The following is a 22,280-nucleotide window of genomic DNA, read 5'->3' as shown; positions in this document are numbered from 1 at the left end:
CTTCAGGCCTCCCCCAGTGGGGACACCGTGGACCCTCCAGGCCCCCACCCCGACCCTGGGCTTCCCCTCTGCTGGCAGGAGCTGCAGGCAGGCCTGGCAGAGGAGCACAGAGGGAAGAGCGGCTGCCAGAGGGTGCCAAGTGGGGCCTCCCTCACCAGCCCCCCAGCACCCTGTGCCGGGGGCACCAGCCCACCTGAGGAGCTACTGCCAGCATCTGAGAGGTGGGACATTGACAGAGAGCTCAAGTTGAGAGCCCCCCAGCCCCAACCCCTCCAAAGCCTCCCCTCTCCCCTCTGGGTGAGGATCTAGGAGCAGCTGAGCCTCATACCAAGCAGCCAAGCTGGGCTGGGCACAAAGGGGCCAGTGTCCAGACAGCCCCCCCACCCGCCACCACCACATCGCCAGGCTGAGCACGCTGCCCATGGCAGGCGGCTGTGGGGGAGGCGACGCTGGACCCCTCCCCCAGCTGAAGGCTTTTTCTAGGGGGCACATGGTGGTCAGGGCTGTAGGGTACAAGAAGAGGCAAGCAACTGAGCTGGGCCAGACCTGAGGAAGGCATTCTGGGACTCAGGATGGGAGGTCCAGGGGAGCCATCTCTAATTATTGCCCACGACTGGGAAGGGGAGCCCTGGGGAAGCTGACCTGGGCTGGGGCGGGGGTCTGCTGGCCATGAGTTGGGGGAGGAGACCAGAGCTGTAGGCACCATGCCAGACTTGGAGGACAGACTGTGCTAGGGGAACTAGAGGGAGTGACTCCGGAAAAGGGTCTCTGAGCTGAGAGAGCGTGGGCTGCAGAAGAGGGGGCTGGTCAGGAAGGGCTGATGAAGGGGTTGCCCCAAAGGAAGGTTGCAGGCTTGCCTGGGGAGCTGTGGGGCTGGACTGGGTGGCCTGAAGCCCCACTGAGGACCCCAACCCCACAGTTGGGACTAACCCAGTAAGTCCCTTTATAAGTGTGAGCAGACCCGTCCCCCATGTCATCTCCCTTCCACCCCTCCCACTGAGTCAGCCACCCTGAGCCAGAGCCTGAGGGGTCAGAGGAGTCTCAGAGGCAAGGGAGGACCCTGAGAGTCACCAACAGAGAAGCCCAGAGAGTCCCTGAGTGACAGTCTCCCAGAAATGGCCAGGTGTCCCGGGAGGACACCCAGGGTCAGAGACATAGCTGCACGACTCTGAGGGACAGCACTGTCGTGACACTGACCCTCAGTTTGAAAGAGACAGATTCAAGGCACATAGGCAACTAAACAAATGGGCCTGGTCCCTTGCTGCTGCTGGACTCCGACACTGACCGACAGGCGCAGAGTGGGGGAATGGTCTCACCGGGCCTGCGCCTTCCAGGAAGGCCTCTTTCGGAAGGCAGGCCCAGAGGCCCCAGCACCTGATGGTGGCCCTCGTAGCCACGCACCCTTTGCTCTCAGTGGGCGCATCTGGGGGGCTGCTCCAGGCTTGCACAGCACATGAGCACTACTGCACAGACACCCTTGTTCTGCACAAAGGTGTCACCTCCCACCCAGCACTGCCCAGAGGACAGCCTGTGTGCATTCATTTGCAGCCTCGGAGGTTTACAAGCACCTACTATGTGCCAAGCCCTACCTCAGGCTCAGGGAATTCAGAAGTGAACAAAACACACCCCGACTCACTCAGAGCTAGAAGTCCAGGGGGAAGTAAGCCATTGATGAGATAAACACATAATTTTTACATGCAACTTCAACGTGACCACAAAGGGGAATTTCTCAAATCACGAGAGCGTGAAAGGATGACTAGGGTGGGGGTGGGAGCAGGGTGAGGTCACAGAAGGCTGCCCTGACGAAGAGGCTTGAAGGCCACCTTGGGTCAGGGCGGGGGGGCAGCTCCCAGATCTAGTGTGACAGGTCCCTACAGAATCCTGGCTAAGCCTGTCTCCATCTCCTAGGGCCTTTTTTGGGGACAGGCCTAGCAATAGCTTGGGGCTTCGGGGGGCATTTTTTCAGAGGGCGTGAGCCCTGCCTGGGGTAGTTTATCCATTCCCAAACAAAGCCCAGCCAAATAGGCCTCCTATATGTTGATCCTACAATAACAGTTTTATTCTGTCAGAGGCTTGTTTACTTAGGGGCACAATGGAGGATTGTGGCAGCTGCAGAGTACATGGGTGGGGTCACGAAGCAGCAGTTACAGCTGTAAGAGAGACAACTGAGGGTCCAGAGTGGCCTCACGGGTGGAGCCAGGGCAAGGCCTCTTGCAGAGACCAAGGTCCTAAGGTTTGATGTTCAAGGCCTGACCAAGTGCAGCAGGACCAGACTTGGGCCTCTGAGGTCTCTGCTCCTCCCCTGGCGTGGAGGGCCCTGGGAGGGTGGCCAGCAGCGAGTCACAGGCTGACTGAGCCCTCAGGAGTCAGTGGTCGCATTCACGAGCAGCACACTACTGAGCCTTGCGCTCAACAGTTCCGCCCTGCTGGCTGTGCCCCTTGGAGGCCCAAGCCTGGGGGACTGGGGCCTGAAACTGGAGATGGGGATGGGACTGTGGCGGGAAGTAACAAACCCGAGGGGTCCGCTATGCAGGACGAGGTGTGCTGATGCCCTGCAAGTGGTGGGAGGAGCTCCCAGCAGAAGCAGCACCAGCCGCTGCTCCCTGGCCCTGTATCCCAGCCCTTCAGTGCCCCATTCAGAAGCTGTGGAGGGAACGCTGCCGTGGGGGCCTGCTCCACAGCTAGGCCTCTGACTTTTCATTCCAGTGCAAGCTATGTGCAGGCAGTCTGGCTGGTGAGGGCGTAGTGCCCGGCAAAGGACAGAGGAAGCCCACCTTCCTCCAAGGACACTGGAGGAGTCCCTCTGTGGAGGTTCCTGGGGGCTCTAGTTCCCTTCCAGCCTTCTTCTGGGGACTCCCCTCCACTTCCTTCCTGGACAGCAATGCCAAGGCCAGCGAGACTTTTCCAATGCTGCATAACTTTTTTTCTCCTTGCATAATTTTCCTTATTCTAAGCCTTCCATTCTTTTTTACCTGCTGGGTGGAAGGCCTGTCACTGATAATAACAGTCCCTACAGAGGTTGTTGGCTCTGAGGTGCCCACAAAAGAATGTCATTGTGCTCGTGGGTTTGACCCAGACTGGTGGCCCGTCTGCCTAACCCAGCTCAGCCCTGCCGACTGGCCAGGCTCCAGGCTCCTGCTGCCCATCACCCATCTCCCACTGTCTGCGGCCCCTCACTGCCCTCCCAACCTCCCTCCCTCGCTCACACCTGGGTGGTGAGTTAAACCAGAGTGGCCTGGTGCCCTTCTGGATGGTCCCTCCTCCTTGGGCTCCCTGGATAGCCCCCACCCTCACCTCTGACTCGCCCTCATGGGCCTCATGGGTGATCTCCAGATTGGGGATTGCCCTGCCCTGTGCCCAAGCTTCCCCAGGCCCGGCAGGATGCAGGCTATGGGGCGTGCCTTCCACGGCTGTGTGGGTGGGCTGGCTGGTCATCCTCCATGAAGTCCGCCAGGCAGAGACATACACACATAAGACCCTCAGCGCCCCGTCCTTAGAAGCAGCCACTGAGGCAGCAGTGTCCATGCCTGCACAAGGATTTGTGACCTGTCTTGGGTTCACAACCTCCCACCCCATCCCTGCCCAGGAAGGTGAGCCACACTGAGCAGTTGCTTATGTAAGTCCTCTCCCTAGCCCTCTGCCCTCTGTTTATTCACTGTTCTGGGTGAACTCCTGGAATTCAGGCAGTTCAGCTCCGAGGGCAGAAACCAGAGCTCCCCACCACACCTTGGGCTTGGCAGGGTGGGGATCCCGCACTGGGGGTTAGCATCCTAGCATTCCAGAACCTGCACCCCTAGGAGCCCGAACCTCTTCCACTCTCAGCATTGAGAGACCTTAGCTATAAAATCAGGGGACAGACAGACAACCTCAATAGATCTCCTTATATTCTGTAGCTCTGCCTTGCCTGGAATTTGTTATTTCTGACTCTCTCCTGTATTTTCCATTAGTTCCCACTGGCTTTCTGAACAACTTAAAAAAAAAAAAGTTGTTATTTGCTTTCTTTCCGATTATGAGCTTATCATTAAAAAAAAAAAAAATTGGAAACTCCAGCAAAGTGTAAAGAAACAACACTGCAGAGCCCGCTCCCGAGGCCGCCCCCAGCCCCCATCGCAGAGGCACCCCTCCCTGCTTCGTGTCCAGACTCAGAGGCAGCCCAGGTTTCTACTCTGGGCGATGGCTGCGCTCAGGCTGCCAACTCCCGCCCTCCGAAAGCAGTATCCACTGGCTATTTCTGTGAATCGAGAGCTCTCTCTTCTGCTCTCGGTGGACACTGAGGACTCCTGGAGCAGGCCGGGCGGGGCGGGCCCACTGGGAGCCGCAGGCTTCTTGTCCAGGACTCTGAAGCCCCAGGGTTTGCTCAAGGGTGAAGTCCTCTCCAAGACAAACTTTGCAGAGGAGAACGGGCAAGACCCTACATCCCAGACTGACCCTGAGCCAAATCCAGATCCCTGGCAGCCTTCTCTGAGCTCCAGTCGGGGAATTCAGGCAGAACAGCCATGACAGTAAACCGTGGCTGCCTCGGGAGACCCGGGGACCTCACACCCCTTGGTTCTTGGTTCTCTGACTTGTCTTCCTGAGGCAGCACCTGCCCTGCAATGACAGAGCCTTCCATCCTTCAGCTGGCTTTGCTGATCCAGACACGGGAAAGAGTTAAGCGCCGGGCTGGAGGAGCCGGACCATGGGAAAATCTACCCCAGACTTGAGCGTATGTATGCAGGGACTATTAGTGTCTCCTGCCTCAAGGAAAACCTCACGGCACCTCTCAGGAGATCAGGCCCTCACATGGGAGGTGAGAGAGGCAAGGACATGCCCGGTGCTGTTTCATCCCAGAGACCGGACTGGCAGAGGGCTCTGCCAATTCTGACCTGCCAATATTGTGGACAGCAGACAGGAGATGCAGCCTGGGCATGTCGGGCTCCACTCCAGACCCTTGGGATAGTGACGGGACCACTGGGTGGGCTCTGCCTCTGCCCTGAAGCCCAACAGTCCTGCCCCGCACTGTGGCAGCCGTGAGCAGCCTCTGCCCCAGTCGGCTGGCATCGTGCTGGCATTTTGGAAGTGGCTTTGGTTGCTGATCCTGGCAGTCCTGAGGGTGAAGGGCAGCCCTGCATAATGCTACTCCCAAACCCAACTCAGGTCTCCCCAGAGGACATGCCTTCTCTTGCCTGCTGGAGGTCAAGTCAGGATCCGCTGCAGAGAAAGAGGTGGCTGTCCCAGTCCCCTTTCCCTCACTGCCATCAACCACACTGTGCCTGCCATCCCCGCCCATCCCTGGCTTCCAGGGATGAGGGCATACCAGTGGTGCCCACCCCACCGGGGCCTTGTCGTGGACACTGGCGAACATTCCACAGGGTTGTCGCCTCCCAGCTGAGAGGCTCGCCCACCCCCTTCCCCCATCCTCACCACTCAGCCCCTGTACCAAATCCCCCTGCCCCCTCACACACTCTCCCCATAGGAGTAACTGCCGTGGCACAGACAATGGGGCTGTATTGATTAGTACAATTCCTGGGCACCTCCGGCCCGTCTCCCCGGGAGCTAGGACAATGCAGCTTTGATACACAGAGCAGATTCTCAGCAGGTCCTTGGGCTGGGGGAGCCCTCACACCCCCATTCTCCTCCCCCGCGCCCCTGCCACACAGCTAACTCTTCCTGCTCCTTTGCACAGTTGCAACTTTTTGGGTCACTTTTGCTGGTGTCTGTCTCTCTGGCTGGCTGCGCCTGCCCCTCCCTGGCACAGACCACTCAGCCCCTCTCCCCACCCCCAGTCCTGCCTCCCAGTCTGCCTGGCACCAGAGAGGGGGCTCGACCTCCTCGAAGGTGACTGACCTGTTCTGGGGAGGAGGGGGCCACAGGTCCCTGAGCCGCCGCCATCCCGGGGTAAGCACTTGGAGCGGAGTGCGCGTGTCTCCTCCGCTCATTCACACCTCTGCCAGCTCCGGGCGACACTGACGCATCCCCTGCCTCTTCCACTGCCGGCTGGGCAGCATCAATTACTTTCACCTCATCTCCTCCCGAAGCTCTGCCTACCCCCTCCCCTGGCCCTCCCCCTCCGGCCAGTCCCCATGCAGCCCAGCGCGGATGCTCCACAGCTAGAGTGAGGCGTGGGGCTTGTTGTGTTTCTCCCTTGTTCCCAGCAAGTTATTGGAACAAAAAACACATACACACACTCACAACCACAGAGTGAGGCAGAGCGGGTGCAGCAGAGAGAGAGAAGGCAGCTCATTCGCGTTCTAGAGTGGGGTCTGGGGCCCAGATGCTTCTGAGCACACGGACCTGGCACTTGGTGGGCTCCTGGTAATGAGGTTGGGTACCACTGGGCACTAGAGATGGTGAAGGGGCAGGGAGAAGAGGACATAGCCACAGGGCACTACCAGAGCATCTCAGACTTCACAGGGTGCTGTGGACTGAGGGGTGATAGGCCCTGGAGCAACCCCCCCAGGACTTGGGGATCCCCACCCAGCCAAGATGGCTTTGCTGATCCAGACACGGATCAGCTTCTGTGACACTCACACTTCTGTGAGTGTGTCCTCACAGAAGAATGTGACTGACTCTGCAAAAAAGTTGTGGCCTGGTGAACTGCACTGTCACCTGTCTGAAGAAAGATGGTATTACCCAAGAGGGTGGCTGCAGAACACGGATCCTTGACAATTAGCACTGGGTCACTTAGAACCTGAGGCGGTCCCTCTGGAAAAGAGTGCTGAGTGGTCTGGGTAGAATGTCACTCAGACCCTCCAATCCCTCTTCTCTGAGGCCACACTCACTGGTCAGTCTCCAGTGGGTGCGGAGACACCACAAAACAGCAACCAGGAAGGTGGGCACGAGTGTTCTGGTGCTGGGGAGACATAGCTTCCAGTTTCTGGAAACTGATGGGTGGGCAAAGGGTCTGGTACAAAGTAGGATCTTAGTAACCTAAGATCAGGCATGAATTCTGATGTAAAGGACATCTTCCCTGTGAGTTTGGTAAGTGTGCTGACTCCAATGGGAACATGGCAGGATGACACTATTTTAAAATTTGTTGTTATTATTATTTTAAAAATATTTATTGGGCTGCGTTGGGTCTAAGTTGCAGCGCACAGGCTCTCTAGTTGTGGCATGCGGGGTCAGCAGTTGTGGTGTGACAGTTTAGTTGCTCCGTGGCATGTGGGATCTTAGTTCTCTGACCAGTGGCATCGAACCCATGTCCCCTGCACTGCAAAGTGGATTCCTAGCCCCTGGACTACCAGGGAAGTCCCAACATCATTATTTTTTAAAAGGCAAAGTCTTTAGTCAGACAGGCCTGGGTTCAAACCCCAGCTCTGGTGGACCTCCCTCTATGTATCTCCTTAGGCAAGTTACTTTACTTGTCTGGTCTTAGTTTCTTTATCTCTAAAATGGGGATCATATCTACCCATCTTTGAAGCTAGTGAGCATTATTAATAATAGCAATAGATGATATATATTAAGTGCTTACTGTGAGCCAGACGCTGTCCTAAACACTTCATATGAATATATATTAACTCATTTAATCCTCCCAACAGCCCCTTGAGGTGGGTATGCTACTATGCCCATTTTGGGAGAGAAGATGGGGAGTAACCTTGGCTCAAGCAAGTCTCCCAAGAGAACGGCCTCAGACCCTAGCGACTGAGCTGCTTCCAGGCCAGCCTCATGCAGCCGGGTCCCCAGACACGCTCTGCTGACTTCCGCTGACTTCCTGCGAGTCCAGACTGAGGGCCAAGCCCCTGGCTAGGCCACTGGTTCCAGGAAGGCCCAGTCATCCATGATGCCCAAATGCTCACTTCCACCCAGGGTGGGCTCTGGGCTTTGGCTGCCCTGGCCTGGGCCGGGTGCCCAGAACAGGCAGCCCTGGCTGGACAGCTTTCTCTGGCTCTGGCCATGGGGACAGCAGGCGGCAGCAGCCCAGCTGGGTCCTGGCCGTAATGAGGCCTCATTAGTGGGATCCAGCTGCTCTAGCCCCACTCAGGGAGGCCGGCTCCCCCAAGCCCGCCTCTGACTTTTCTTAATAAGAGTGGGCATTCCTCCAGAGGGTCAAGGAGTTGAGGGGCTTTGTTTGCGACCTGTGACTCCGAGGGAAGGTCCTGCTGAGGCAGGACTGCAAAGTGCTGGGGTGTTGGGGCCTCCGGGAAGCTGTGTGAGGGGAGGGGAGGCCACAGAGCTAAGTCGGCGGGCTCCAGGCGGGCCAGGGTTGGGAGGGAGGCCAAGCGGAATGGAGGGCAGGTACCAGTCCAGAGAGGAAGCCTGAGAAGGTTGAGGCTTTTCCTCTGGATCTAGATGTTGTCCATTTCACTGGGGAGGCTGCAGCTGTGAATCTAGGATCACCAGTCATTGTGCAGGCTGCCCTGGCTAGGACAGCACCTCCTCTGTGCTAGTCCTTGTCATGTAAAGAGAGTGCACACTGTGTGTTGGTGCCTGAGATAGGAGAAGACCTACTGTGTGTCAAACCGCACTAGGAAGGCACCCAGCGTGTGCCAGGTCCAGTGCTGGGAGAGCACCCGCTGTGTGCCAGCCCCATGCCCGGGAGCCCTGGTGTCTGCTGGGTCCTGCACTAGATGAGTGCCCCATGTACGCCAAATTCTGGGCCAGGTGAGGACCCGGGATATAGTCAGCCCTGAGCAAGGTGAGCATATATTGTGCACTTGGCACTGTGCTAGGTGAGTGCCCAATGTGTGCCACGTCATACTGGTTGAGCACTTGTCACATGCCGAGACTCATGCTAGGAGAATGCCTGGTAAGTGACAAGCCTTCTACCAAGGGAGGGCCCGGTATATGCCAAACCCTGTGCTTGCTGAGCTCCCAGGATGTGTCAAGTCCACACTGGTTGAGCACTTGCCACATGCCAGGACCCGGGCTGGGTGAGCATCCACTGTGTACCAGGCTCTGAGATGGCTGCTGCAGACAAGAAGTATCTAAACACTCTTGTCAAAGCACAACAGAACAGGTCAGGGTGGGGCAGCCCCAGGCGGCCTGTGGAGCTTTCAAAGCCCTCTAGGATGATTTAGATGCTCTGGCACCTGGAGCCCTAGCCTGGGTGACTCTGCTCTTATTCATCATGAGGCTTCCCAGTAGCAGAGCCACCCAATGCAGCAGAGATGTGGGGAGAGACCAGTGAGGCTCACCAAGGCCTATCTGCCCAATGCTGTATGAGTGGGGAGCAGGCACAGGGGAAGGGACTGAGTGGGACTTTGTGTGAGACCGTGGGATTAAAGCTGAGCCACTGGGGCTCTCCTGTCTTGGGCTCCTCACTACCAGCTTCCTGTCCTCTGAGCCCCAGGCAACCCAGCCCTACATGTGTATAAATAGAGGCACTAGGTCTCCATGAAAGGAACCACCCCCACCCCCACCCCTGGTGCCCCCAAGCATCCCAGCTGCTCCCAGGCTTGGAGGCACCCCGGCCAGCTGGGTTCCTGCATGGCCCTGTCCTAGGAGCTGCTGAGGCGTGAGGGAGGCAGCTGAGCTGGCCTGGCAGAGACCATCTGGGCTGGGAGTGGGGGTGAGGCACACGTGCAGCAGGCATGTGGGCCTGGGCACGTGCTGAGAAGTGGCTTGCGCTCCACGGGGCACCTGCCGCATGGAGAGTCCAGCAGAGGCTCCAAGGATGACATAGGGTAGACCCTGAGCAGACCCAGGGGGCCATGTCTTCACACCCAAGCCTGGGGCAAAGGGCGATGGAAGTGAGGACCTCGTGGCCAGGGCCAGCTGCCTACTCCCTCATACCAGGGCACAAATGGCAACAGAAGTCATGGACCTGGGAGGGTCCAAGTGCCCCTGGTTCACACGCATGGCCCTCAGCTCCCTCTGTTCTGCCCCACCGTGGCCTCTAGAGAAGGAGCATCCTTCATGATCTGCCCTTAGGGGACCACGGGCAGCTAATGAAGTCCGGGTACAGCTGCCCAGGTTAGCTAAGAGGGATGGCGCTCCTCAGAGACAAGCGCTACACGGAGGCAGCACTGGTTCCAACTGAGTCCTGAGAATAGTGTAGCCCAGGGTCATAAGCAGAACTGAGAAAGAAGCAGGAATAGAATCTCGAGCAACCACTAGGGGTGCCCAGGGGACCTGCTATGGAGCCTCAGACGCAGCAGCGGCGGGCAGATGTCAAAGGTCAAAGGGCACGAAGGAAACTAAGCTCTGGCTATCTTTAGGCACATCCTGGTGCTGGGAACGGGCGTCCCAAGGCAGCATTCCCTTCTACAGACAGGCTGGCCGGCAGAGCCTGGGGTCTGGGAAGCTCAGCCCCAGCAGGGGTTCTGGGACCTTGGGATTCAGGCTCCCTGTGCTGCCCACGTGGGTCCCCCATCACCCCTGCCTGCCTGCCCCAGTCCTTTCAGGGTCACTCCAAAGAAAGCAGAGCAGCCAGGGAGTACTCAGAGGGTTTCTTAAGTTTCACGGGACTCAGAATCTCCATGGAGGGAGGGGCAGAGCCGCACTCCACTTTCTGCTACAGGCCCATGGAGATTCCAACACTTTTGGCAAGAAGGAAGCCCGTCTTGATCCTATCATGGCATCTACTCCCCCCTAGCAAGTATGAGGGTCTTGAGCCCTCCATCTCTGCCCACGTCTGAGCACTCAAGAGTTCAGGCTGGCTCAGGAATACTTTGAGAAGCCTAGTTCATTCAGACTTGTTCCAATCAGGAGTGGGCCAGACCAGATCGGGCCTAAGGGGCTGGATGCTGGAAGTGCAGGACCAGGCAGGAGAGAGGGTCCTGAGCCTGGAGCACAACTGTTTGACTCCCTCCCCAACAGCATTTCTCTGGACCCGGGACTTAAGAGTCCCAGAAATCCCTGGTGAGAGACAGGGCTTGTTTGGGGAGGGCTCAGCAAGAGACCCTAGGTCAATCAGTCTTTCAGTGAATGAGAACAGCAACAGGAGAATCCATGTGGGGAAGGGAGGGGCCAAGGGAAGGGCCATGTTTAGCCACTGGCTTCCTCCAGGGCAGCTGCCCAGTCTCACTGGTTCTTGAGGCAATATCCCCAGAGAAGGAATACAACGACTGCCCTTGGGGTATTTTCCTGGCTTCTGATTCCAGAGCTGGCCTGCTCCGCCCATCCATGAGCCATCCGTCCATGAGCTGGCCCTGCTCTTGCCCGCTGCTTCGTACCACCTCTTCTGTGCTCTGAGGCAGCAGGCAGTGAAGAGCCGTGACTTGGGGAAAGGGGAGAGGGATGTTTCCTGAAAGACCTCACAAGAGGATTCAACATGAAATGCTCTATGCTATTTCTCTAGTGGAAGACTAGAAACATCCATCTCTGAGGACTCCTCGATCAGTACCTACTGAATGCTCTCCACAGCAGGCAGAGCACAGGATGGGGGTGCTGGGGTGTCAGCCATAGGACAGCCCTCCCGGCAGGATCAACAGCAGCCTGCTTTCCAGGGTATCTTGTGATGAGGGTGGGGAGTGTGCTTCCTGCCTCCCAGCATGACTTTTGGGCTCTGTAGCAGAATCTGCCTGCTGTGGGCTCCAAACAGCGGCAATATCTAACCTGCTGGGTGAGGGGCTGCCTGCCTGGGCCTGAGACAGCCCTACCACTCAGGAGTCCTGGCAGTGCCAGACTTGGGGCCCCATGGAGCCTCCTAGGCCCTCCTGTCAAGGCCAGCAGCTGACAGCAGGCCCCAGAAGGGATGGACGGTGCTCATGACCCCCACCCTCTCCCTGCAGTCTAGTCCCTGTACTCACCAGCATCCCTTTGGCACCTTTTCCTACCATGGTGGTGGTGGGTTAGGGGCTCTGGACTCCCAGACCACACTCACAGGCTCTGTTTCTAGCACCTTTCAGAGTACAGGCCTCCAGAGCTGTGGAGAGAGCAGAGAATGAGGTGAGGATCTGGCCCGGGGAAGGCAGGGCAGGACATGTGTGGCTCTCCAGAACAGGTAGTGCAGGGCCCAGACCACCTGCCGCTCTTCCCTCCCGTCCTGTTCCTTTCTGGATGACCCTCAATCCAGTTCCTACCTCACTCTTCTCCCAACCCTTCCCCTGGATCCCTTGGTCTCCAGGCTTCCTGTCCCAATGGGCAAAGGTCTATTTTTGACTCTCCAGATGCCCAATTCTATAAAAGATAAAAAATGAACACAGAACTGGGACAGGGTCCAATTCCTTCATTGTCTGTGTGAATGGCCTCAACCTTTCCCCTGAAGGGGAGTCAGCTTGGATCAGCACATGCTCCCCGACCGCGCCCTGGCCACGCGGCCAGGATGGGCCTTCCCTATCCTGGTGCCGCTCAGCCTGGGCTCCAGGCATCTGGGCTTGTTGTTACATCACTAACTTGGACCAGAAGCTCTGGGCACAGCAAACACAGCATGTGCGGGCACGCCTCCGTGCCCTTGCTCAGGCGGGCGCCTGCCGAACACCTTGCCTCCTGCTCCCCAGGTGAAATTCTACAAACCCTTTGGGACCCTGCTTCAGTGTCACTTCTCTGTAGCTTTGCCTGACATGGCCCCCACTCCACTCCAGAATGAACAAATTGCTTCCTCTTTTGTGTTTTGTGCTACCAGTGTCCTTATAAACCCACTCTAGACATATTTGCTTATGTCTGTCAACTGTAGGTTGGCCAGTTCCCTGAGGGGTTGGATGTGTTTCATTGACCCCTCTGTGCCCAGCTCGGCTTGCAGGAAGTGTTGGTGGAATTGAGTTGAAGGGAAATGGATAACACTGAGGCCTTGGAATCAGGAGCCAGGTCAGCTCAAGAGATCTTTCAGAGTCAAGTGGGGCTGGTGGTGGGGGGTGGGGAGCAGACAGACAGGCAGGAGGCACGGCCATGCGGCTGCTGGTGTCTGAAGGTTTGATGTTGGATGGATGCAGATGCAAGACGAGGTAGTTTTTGACATGCCACAGGAATGGAATCAAACTTCGAGAGCCTCAAGGAATGCTCTCACAGGAGGAAAACCCATGGTGAGATGGACAGGGACGTTCACCCTTCATAGGACCTGGTCACAGGAAGGACTGGGGTCTTCTCTGGGTACTCTCAGGGAGTGGACTGTAGCGCAAAGGCTATTCTGTGACACTTGGCCCCACCCACAGCCACTTTAAGAGTTCACCCGCAGACCCAGGAAGTCATTGGAAAGCTAGAAAAGAGGAGGAACCAGCTTTTCTTTGCCTATGCAAATCCACCCTAGGTTACCTTTGGCCCTTCCCCTGGTCACCAGTTGTCCTGCACAACCTCCTCAGGGCCAGGCAAGGGTGTGACTTGTGACTATTTCCCTCAGTTGCCCAGGCCAGGTTTCCTGCCTCTCTAGAGAAGTCCCTGCTCACGGCTTTGGTCTTCTGGGGTCAGTCAGAAGAAGAGGGAATGTGATCACACTCTTGTTCTCACTCTCCACATCCCTCCAAGCTATAAACTCTAGACTTATTGTCTTCAAAGCTGTCACTCTTTGGCTATCAAATAATAATGACAATGATGATAGTAATGAAGCGGAGCCACCTCATGGGTTGGACATCACGCCTTCTGGTCAGATGAGTAAACTGAGGACACTCTGTCCTGGAACTTGGGCTACAGGGTGATATCCCTGAGCAATGCGAATATGGCCCTTGTGTTCAAGGCGCTTCTCTTTCTCAGTGGGAAAAAGACTGCTTGGCAGCGGCTCCCAGGACAATGAGTTGGGTGCAAAGCTTTGCTACTTCTCCTGCTTCTGCTATTTCTGTTAAATGGCCCCATCCATCCATTCAAAAAGTACCACCTGAAAGCTTATGATAGGTCAGGCCCTCTGATAGGGGTTGGGCATCCACATTACCCAGGCACCAGGTCTGCCCCTCACCCATATATGGGCAACTATTGACAAGCTCTCTATCTGTGCCATGTGGGTCAGAGTCAGGTTAGCTTGTGATGAAGTGCTTGGACTCTGGGACCTGGGAGGAGGAGCTGACTCTGCCAACTCACTAGGTATGTGACTTCAAGCAAGTTACTTAACCTCTTTGACCCTTGGTTTTCTCAATCTGGAAGATGGGCTAATTATACTTCCTTTGTACCTTCTGAAGTTTCTGCTTAATTTTCGATTCTACACGTCCTCCACTTTCTCCTCCCCTCCAATCCATTAATCTTCCCAAAGTCCTAAAACCCTGATTCCTTCCAATAGTCTTCCACAGCCAACAGGATATGGCCTAAATTGTTCAGCAGGCAGTTAGGGCTGGCCACAGTTCAATTCATTTATCCCACAAATATTTATTTCACGCTTGCTCTGGGCACCTGTGCTGGGCACCATGAACTCTTCAGTCTCTGGCCTCCTGGAGCTTACAGGTTGGGTGGAAACAAGTGGAACTGGTGACTCAAATGCATATAATTAGAGCCTATGATAAAGGGTGCAAAAGTGAAAGATCCTCTTTACCAGAGTCTACACCAGTGAGGCCTGGCCTTGTCTGAGAGTTACAGAGGACTTTCCTGAGGAAGTGATGTTTAAGAGTCAGAGTGGGATGATTAGGCAACAGTGAGCAACAGAAGAGGAAGAGCGATTCAAGCAAATGAAATAATACAGAGAAAGACCAGGAGCCTGGGGCTCAGAGTGAGGGAGAAAGTGGCCAAAGATGAAGGTAGATGCATAAGGAGGGTCAGGGTCTACAGGGCCTTGTTTTGATCTTTATCCTGAGGGCAATGACAGGACTGAAGTCTTTAAATCAGAATTGTAACTGTGAGCAGGAGCGACTGGTGGCGTGTGCATTTTGAAAACGCCAACCTAGATTAGTATGGAGAAAGGACTGGAGGGAGGGGAGAGGGGAAGAACGGAAATTGATGAGGAATAGGCCAGGCCAGGAATGAGGGGGCTTGGCTCAGGAAGGTGATGACAGGGTGGGGAGAGGTGCACAGATTTGAGAAAAATATAGCTCACTTTGGTAGGACTTGGTGATGCATTGGACTTGGGGGTGAGGGATAAGGAGGGGTCTCTGGTTTCTATTGGTATAATAGGAAGAAGCCAGTGCCCATTCCAGGGACAGAAATGCTGGAGATGCTGCAGGTTTGGAGTGGGGAGAGGATGAGCTAGGTTGGGTGAACTGGGTTCAAGTTGCCTGTGAGCCACCCAAGGAAGGATAGGGAAAGGACAGTCATAGGACCTGGTCCATCTTTACCGTCTCACTGCTCAGTCTTCCTCTCCTCTAAACAGGACTGTCGGGTCAATCAATTTTAAGGGTCCATCTGGGCCAAGCCTTGAAGTCATTGCTGGGAATGGAAAGGTGACAGGTTCTTTCCCTGCCTTCAAGAACCTCACAGTTTAGGAGAAAGAAGAGGAAGCGTAATTTCCCATTCACTGTGTTGGAGGGAGGGGAGGCGCTGTGGGAGTGGGGAACGGCCCTTAGTTCTGCCTAGAGCCCAAATCAGCTATCTACAGCCACTTATGGCCACCTGCGGGCCATGTGGGACTCTCCAGCATCCCCAGAGGGTTCTTGCCTTCATGCCTTTGCTTAGGCAATTCCCTCTTCCTTGAGCACCCTTGTCCCCATTTCCATCTGTATATACCCCACCCTTCTTCAAAGCCATTCCAAAGCCATTACCACCAAGAACCCTTCCTTTCTCTTCCACTTGCAGTCAGTCTTCCCACTGTGCCCCGGGTTACCCCCAATGCAAGCAATGTACATCTGATCAACATGTTCCTCACACGCAGCCGTTGCAGCATGGTTACTTGTGTCCAAATCTGCCTTCCCCACCAGCTGGAGAAATCCCAGGGCAGAGGGGTGATTCTTCTGCATCCTCAGAGCTGGGCACTGAGCCGCAGTCGCAGTGTAGGCCGAGTTAAGGGGGCGTTTTCTCTGCGGTGCTTGGAAACACTTGGGCATGCTCAGTGTCGCCCATTAGTCCCTTCCTAGAACCAGTCCTCCCTCACCCACTACCCTCCAATCTTCTGACACTCCCTCACTTTGGGGTTCTTTAACCTCTCAGGCCCTTCTCTCCTTCTCCACTCTTAGGCCCCTCAGCCTTTATCTTCTAGCGGCTGCAGCATCAGACTTGTTTCAGCAAAGAAACAGACCTAGGCATTATGAGAGAGCTGTCAGACAGACGGGGACGCGGCTCCTTTAAGAGTGGCCAGCGAGGGGGCGTGGCCTGCGGAGATCTAGCCCGAAGGGGGGCGCGGCTCCTTTAAGAAGCCGCGGGTCTGCTGAGAAGAGGCCCCTGAGCGGCAGGAAAAGGCGAGGTCGCTTTCAAAGCTGTAGCACCGCCTGGAGAGCCCGGATTCCTCGAAGCCGGCGCGCTCGCCTTAATCCCGGTGCGAGGTGTCGGGAGCGGGCGTTACATCAGCCGCCACGTGTGGGCCTCTCAGCTGGTGTGGGGGCGGTGACCCCGCCCCCCGGCCCCTGCGGTGGAAAAGTACCGGGGCGCCCAGGTCCCCGCCCCCTTGCCCCGCCCCCGGGCCGGCTCGGGCCCCTCCCGGCCCTCCGGGAAAGCCCCCCTCCCTCCCGGCCCCAGCCTCACGGTCTGCTCCCTTCGGCCGTTGTCTGCGGGGTGCGGGGCACCGGTTCGGGGTGGGCGCCCCGGGCTGCTAGGCCCCTACCCTCACCTGCAGCCGCCTGGGCCCGCCTTACGCGCACCCGGAATGAAGGTTGGGGTGGGGAGGGTGCGGATTCTTCCCAGGAGAGCAACTGCCCGAGAACATCGTGGCCGTAACCCCTTCCCAAAGCCGGGAGCCGCAGACAAGGGTCCGAGGGCACCGAGACTCCCTGACACGGCTTCCCAGGACCTTAGGGCGCGCGGGAACCCGCACCCGGCCGGCGAGTGAGCGAGCAGATAGGGAGGCAGGCCGGCTGGAGGGGCCAGATAGGCAGGCAGGCCGGCCGGCGGCCAGCGAGAAGATGGAGAGAAGGAGCCCGCATGAGGGGCGCAGACCCGGGCTGCCGGTTCCCGGCGTCGGCAGGCCCCAGCGCGCAGACCCTCTGGCGCCTCATACAGACGCTCTGGTTCCGGAGCTGCCGGCACTTTCACGCGCCCGCCGCCCGGGACCAAACCGGCATCGGCACGCAGCTCCCCCTCCTCCAGGAGCAGCCACCCAACCCCCCAACCCCGCCGCCGCCCCGCGCCGCCGTTCCGCCCGCTGCAGCTCCTTGGTGACAGCGGTGACACCCAGACGCACGCACCTACCCGACCTTTCCGGCGAGACAGACATCCCCACGCGTGCACCCACTCTCATCCACAGATGCCCGCATGCATGCGCGATCACACACACACACTCGCTCGCTCGCTCGCTCGCTCTCTCGGTCGCTCTTCCTGGGGCTCAGCCCCGTGGAGCCACCAAACACCCAGACCGACGGCAGGACAGAAAGAGGCTCGGGCCGCAGCGCCTCCGTCCCATAGACCCCTTACCATGCTGCAGCCCCCGGCCCAGGCGAGCTGGGTCCGAGCCGCGGTGCGCCCAGGTGGCTTTCTTAAAGGGAAAGTTGCATCAGCCTCTTGAGGCTATGTGCCGCCGCGAGTCTGCCCGCCCCGCGGAGCTGCTCGTCGCTCCTCCAGAGCTTGTTGTGTTTTGGTTTCGGGGAGGCGGGGGCCAAGAGTTTGGTGAAAGTTTGGAGAGTGAAGAAGGCTTGGGAGACCTAGCCAAGTCCCTCCCCTCTCCGAGCAGCTCCCCTGGCCGCCCTGCCCACCCACGCCACCCCCCCACCCCATTCTCATCCCCACCCCCCGGCCGACTTCTCAGGCTCCTCCTCCCAGGGAATAAAATTACAAGTTGCTCCAAGCTTTCCGACGATTGAACCCCACGAACCCATGGGAGTGGGCTCCGCAAAGGAGCCCCCTGCTCCGCCCCATCCTCGCTGCCCTCCAGCTGGGGCCCTTGGAGGAAGTAGATGTCGTCCCCTTCGGCTAGGTTGGAATGAAGCCAGAAAGGCCTGGGGCACTTGGGGGACTGGGGCTGGAGTTAGCCTGCCAGGCCCCCGGCCTTCTGCGCCTGCGTTCCCCCTAGAGAGAAGTCTGAGCAAATTCCATCCCCTTTAGAGCGGTGCCGCTGGGGACTGTGGGCACAGCTGGGTAAGGCCTGGGTCCTCCTCCTTGGAACTGGAGGGCTTGGGGGTCCTTTCTCCACGGACCCTCTCATTGGTTTGGTCAGACCTACACTGGCTCAGGTTCTATCCTTGTGTTGGGAAGATCCCCTGGAAGAGGTCATGGCAATCCGCTGTAGTATTCTTGCCTAGAGAATCCCATGGACAGAGGAGCCTGGTGGGCTACAGTCTATAGGGTCGCAAAGACTTGGACACTACTGAAAGGACTTAGCATGCACAGGGATGGTTGTATTACAAGGGCTGCAGACACCAACCTGGGCCCTGTGTTCTCACCCTGGGGAGACATGCGGAGGTTCCAATCCTAGCTAAAGGAGACTTTGCCAAAGGGAGCTTTGCTGAGTCTCAGTTTCCTGTCCTACAAAAACACCTTGCTCCAGGCTGCCTCTGAGCAGCAAAGCCTGGCAGTTGGTGGAAAGGGGCTCCCACATTTACTTGTCTTGAGGCCACCAGCTTTCAAGGAGAAGGGCCAGTTAGTACTGGCTGTCAGGGGACTATTGCCGTCCCAGTATCTTCTCAGGAAGGGGACCAGTCTCTTCTCTGCACCCTGAGTCTTTCCTCACTGTTGTCTGCCCAGGAAACCAGTCTTTGTTCCCTGGGGATAGTCAGCCTCCAAGAAGCTGATTCACACATGCCAAACTCAAATAAGATCAGTTGACAAATGAGATTCCACTTTATTAATTTACAGAGGCTCTGAACAAGATAGCAGGTATCAGGCACTGACACTTCCTGCCAAGGAACGCCAGTCCATTCCACCAGGCTTCTCCAAGCCCCAACCACTCAGAACTTACAACCTATTCACATTAGAGGCTTGGTCAGAACAGGGACGATTTGGAGACACTACTCTCAGATGGTAAAGCGTCTGTCTACAATGTGAGAGACCTGGGTTCAATCCCTGGGTTGGGAAGATTCCCTGGAGAAGGAAACGGCAACCCACTCCAGTACTCTTGCCTTGAAAATCCCATGGACGGAGGAGCTTGGTGCAGGCTACTATCCATGGGGTCACAAAGAGTCAGGCACGACTGAGCGACTTCACTTTCACTCTCATCAGCAAGATTATTTTCGTTTTTACTTTGTCTCCAGCCTTGCAGTTTTGTGATTTGTATTCTATAGCTTGTTTGTGATTTGTATTCTATGAACAGGTATCTTATGTGTGTGTGTCCTCTTCCTGAGCAGTCTGTGGCTCCCATGCCCCCTGCCCTTGTGGATTTGTATAGATGGATCTGTGTTTGTGGAGGAGTGACTGTGTGCACCGAAGCAGCTCTGGGTCTCAGTGTGCATGTGTGCCCAATTCTGGGAACTGGGCCCCTGTGATCCAAGCGTCCCTCCCTCTGTCTCTCCTGCTGGGACATAAATTCTCTTACTGGTCTCTCCCTCCCTCTCGCTGGGGCTTGTCACAAAGGGCCACGACACAGGGAAGACAGGATGGAGGCTGCTGGAAGAGCCTCCATGGAGTGGAGTGGGGACAAGGAAGAATAGGAGGGTGGGACAGTGGCTTCCATTTCCCTTGAAGGAGTAGACTGGGACTGGGGGCCCCTGAGAAGAGAGCACTGAATGTCAGTGAAGCTTCTGGGACCAATGGGGCCACCCGACTATAAGGACTCCACGTGAAGCAGGGGCGGGGGAGTGGGGGGAGTGGGCTGGGATTCGAAGAAGTGAAGGGGAGGAGAGCTCAGGGCTCAGTCCTGAGTCAAGGAGAAGGTGCATTTGGGTTGGGGCAGGGAGACAGTCTCACACTTTAGCCCACGGGGTGGAGGAAATAGATTTTCCCCGGGGACTTGGGAAAGTTGGCGATGTTGCCCACATGGGTTTTGCTAGACCGATGACACCACACAAAGTACATTTGCATACATACAGAGACTTATAGATCTGTGCATTTTACTCATTTTTATCTAGAAAGGGCTTCAAGCAGATGCACAATGAGGTGAGTCCTGAGGAAAAGCTTAGGAGGAAGATTCTGGTTGTCTGTCTCCACGAGTCAGAGACTAAAGCGGCTCTTTTCTTCCAACCAGAATAAGGCCCCAAGGGAGGCAGGTTTGGGCCTAGCCCAGGTCAGAGCCGAGATGGCTTCACTCCCACCATGAGCTCCCCACCCTAGACCGCTGGCCCACAGGATGGGAAGGGCACGGCCAGCCTGAGCCACCATGGGGAGAGGAGGGAGATCAGGCCAGAGGACAGAGGGGAGGACCGATGGGTCAGACATCTCTCTGGCTGGCTTCTTCCTGGGCAGGGCAGCAAGAGGACAGGCAGCGGCTGGGCCCCACCCACTGTGGTCTAAGGCGTGTCTCAGGAGCCTCCCGCTGCAGTGCTATTTCCTGGGAGGGCTGGGTCCACGTCAGATCCCCCTGGTGCTGACTGGTTTCACTTGTCATCATCAGCCCGGAGAAGCAAGGTCTCTGTCGGGTGGCACAGAGTGTGCTTAGGTGTGTGTCTGGTGGGATGAGGGATCAGGCCAGACGTGGGCCACTTCTGGAAGGAACTGTAGGAGCTGGTGGCACTGGGCATTTGGTGGAAGGGTGCCGGGATACCCTGCGGAGAAGTTGGGGGAGGGTGGACATTGCTTTGAGTTATAGCCTGGACTGACCAGGCTTGAAGACCCAGCCTCAGGAGCTGCAGAAACCCACCTGGGCTTTGCTCTCAGATTCTTCCTCCCTTGAATGCCTAGTGGTCAGTGCCTAGCACCTTCCCTATCCTGTCCCAGTGCAAGGGAGGGATCTAGGTTGGTTCCAGATCCAAGAGCTGCCTCTGGGGCTCCATGTGCCCTTCAGGCCACCCTGCTGTGCTTTCTCTGGCCCGGGTGGGCAGCATGAGCCAATTACAGGAATCAGAGCAGGGGCCCAGGGTGGATCTCAGCAGCTGCAGGTAAAATTAGAAAGAGAGATTGGAAACATGGACTTTGGCCTGTCTAGGGTACAGCTCTGATGTCCAGAGCATTCAGTGTTCAGATTTCTAAATACCTTAGAGCTCTCAAAATCCAGGATTCCCAACGCCAAGGGTCCCAGAGCTCTGAACACCACAGTGAACCCGAAACCTAGAGTTCCCAGCACCCAGAGGCCTTAAATGCCCAGAGCGCCTCATGTCTAGGCCTCTAGGGCTCCTAACATCCAGCACTGAGTGCCAATTCACTGGGAAGGAATCTGGAGTAGGGGGAGTGGTGGCCCTGTTGACCCAGGTCCCTTCAGTGACTGGCACTGCCTGAGGAGTGGCCATCAAGGAAGCTGGGCCAGGGGTGGTGCTGGAAGCAGCAGCGACGCTTCCTTGATGCTCTCATCCTGTCCTGAAGTAGGATGGAGAGTGGTGATTTTTCCTCCAGTCCCTCCCCACCCCACGTCACATGACCTGTGTAAGTGAATGTCCATTTACTCACCACGTATGAATGTACATCTCCTCTGTGCTGGGAACTGTGCTGATTTCTAGGAACTCAGCCCTGAGAGGAAAGGAACTCCCTGCATATGGGAACGTGACCGTGTGTATGTCACGTGCCAGTGTGAGACAGCATGTCTCTGAGGCCCACGTGTAGTCAAGGGCTTGGCTGAGAGAATGAATGGCTGCTGGCCTGCGAGAGTGTGGATGTCAGGCTGTGAGCACAGACGGTCAGCAAGTTGACATGTCTGATGGTCAGAGTGGGTCTATGTCTCTCCATCAGGCCGTCTCTGCCTCGCTGCTTTCTTAGGGGTTGGAGGCAAGGTCCCTATTCCGCCAGATCGGGCCTCCCTGTGAGGAGCAGGAGGCTAGTTCTGGGCTAGAGGCTGACACCCAGAGCCGTCCTGTTGAGGGATGAGAGATTCCTCCCACTGCCCCTGCCCCCGCTGAACCCAGAGCCTCATTGGATTGGGAGGAGTGGCTATAAGTGGAGCAGCCAACACCAAAAATAGCCATCCACCCTGGGGAGAATCCTGAGACACCACCCCCTCCTCCCAGTCCAGCCCAACCCAGCTTGCTGACCTGGAGCCTGGGTAAGGCTCCTGTCTGACTCCGCTTCCCTGGGTCCTGTCTGAGTAACCCTTTCAGACTGGGAGGAGGAACTAAGCCATGATGTGCCTACCAGTGATGACATCACAGGGAGCTGTGACATGATGGGGAGTGACACTGGGCCCCAAGTGGGTGGTGTCTGGCGGCCCGAGTGGGTGGATCTCAATCTGCTGGCAGCACCCTACAACTCCCAACAGCTGAGGATGGTGAAGCTGGATAAGGTTTACTGGGGGGCCCTGCCTTATCAGTCTTCCCCACATGCCTGATAAGCCTCTTACCCATGGGCTAGCTCAGGGAGCAGGCAGGGAGTAGGCTGGAAGAGGGGAAAGGGTCAGCTGGGGCTGGCTG

General features: G+C 56.9%; 1 protein-coding gene and 1 long non-coding RNA gene across 8 annotated transcripts in view; both read right to left on the bottom strand.

Moving 5' to 3' along the window:
- SLC6A9 (solute carrier family 6 member 9) overlaps positions 1-17,488 on the bottom strand; it is a 31,619-nt gene extending 14,131 nt beyond the window's left edge. Inside the window, exons 1-2 of one of the 5 annotated variants that reach the window (XM_019957629.2) lie at positions 17,272-17,488; positions 11,670-11,785 (exon numbers count right to left, since the gene is read on the bottom strand). In XM_019957629.2, the coding sequence (XP_019813188.2) occupies positions 11,670-11,699 (30 nt within the window). In that variant the 5' untranslated portion in view covers positions 11,700-11,785; positions 17,272-17,488. Of the gene's footprint in view, positions 1-5,826; positions 5,993-11,669; positions 11,786-17,049; positions 17,155-17,271 lie in introns of those variants that run through there. The other 4 variants (XM_070786681.1, XM_019957631.2, XM_070786682.1 and 1 more) reach the window with 4 other exon arrangements.
- A 2,324-nt stretch (positions 17,489-19,812) lies between these two features.
- Positions 19,813-21,959, bottom strand: LOC139176079 (uncharacterized). 3 transcript variants are annotated; one of them, XR_011565907.1, is made up of 4 exons: positions 21,906-21,959; positions 21,328-21,674; positions 20,585-20,816; positions 19,813-20,489 (listed from the first exon to the last, which is right to left on the bottom strand). It is a non-coding gene; the product is annotated as an uncharacterized lncRNA (long non-coding RNA). The 3 variants fall into 3 exon arrangements; XR_011565906.1 differs by lacking the exon at positions 20,585-20,816; XR_011565908.1 differs by lacking the exon at positions 20,585-20,816 and having other exon boundaries at positions 21,328-21,406.
- Positions 21,960-22,280: the final 321 nt, after the last annotated feature.

Source organism: Bos indicus, chromosome 3 (assembly GCF_029378745.1).
Source record: "Bos indicus isolate NIAB-ARS_2022 breed Sahiwal x Tharparkar chromosome 3, NIAB-ARS_B.indTharparkar_mat_pri_1.0, whole genome shotgun sequence".
Taxonomy (NCBI): Eukaryota; Metazoa; Chordata; class Mammalia; order Artiodactyla; family Bovidae; genus Bos; species Bos indicus.
This window is presented reverse-complemented; position numbering and strand designations above follow the sequence as displayed.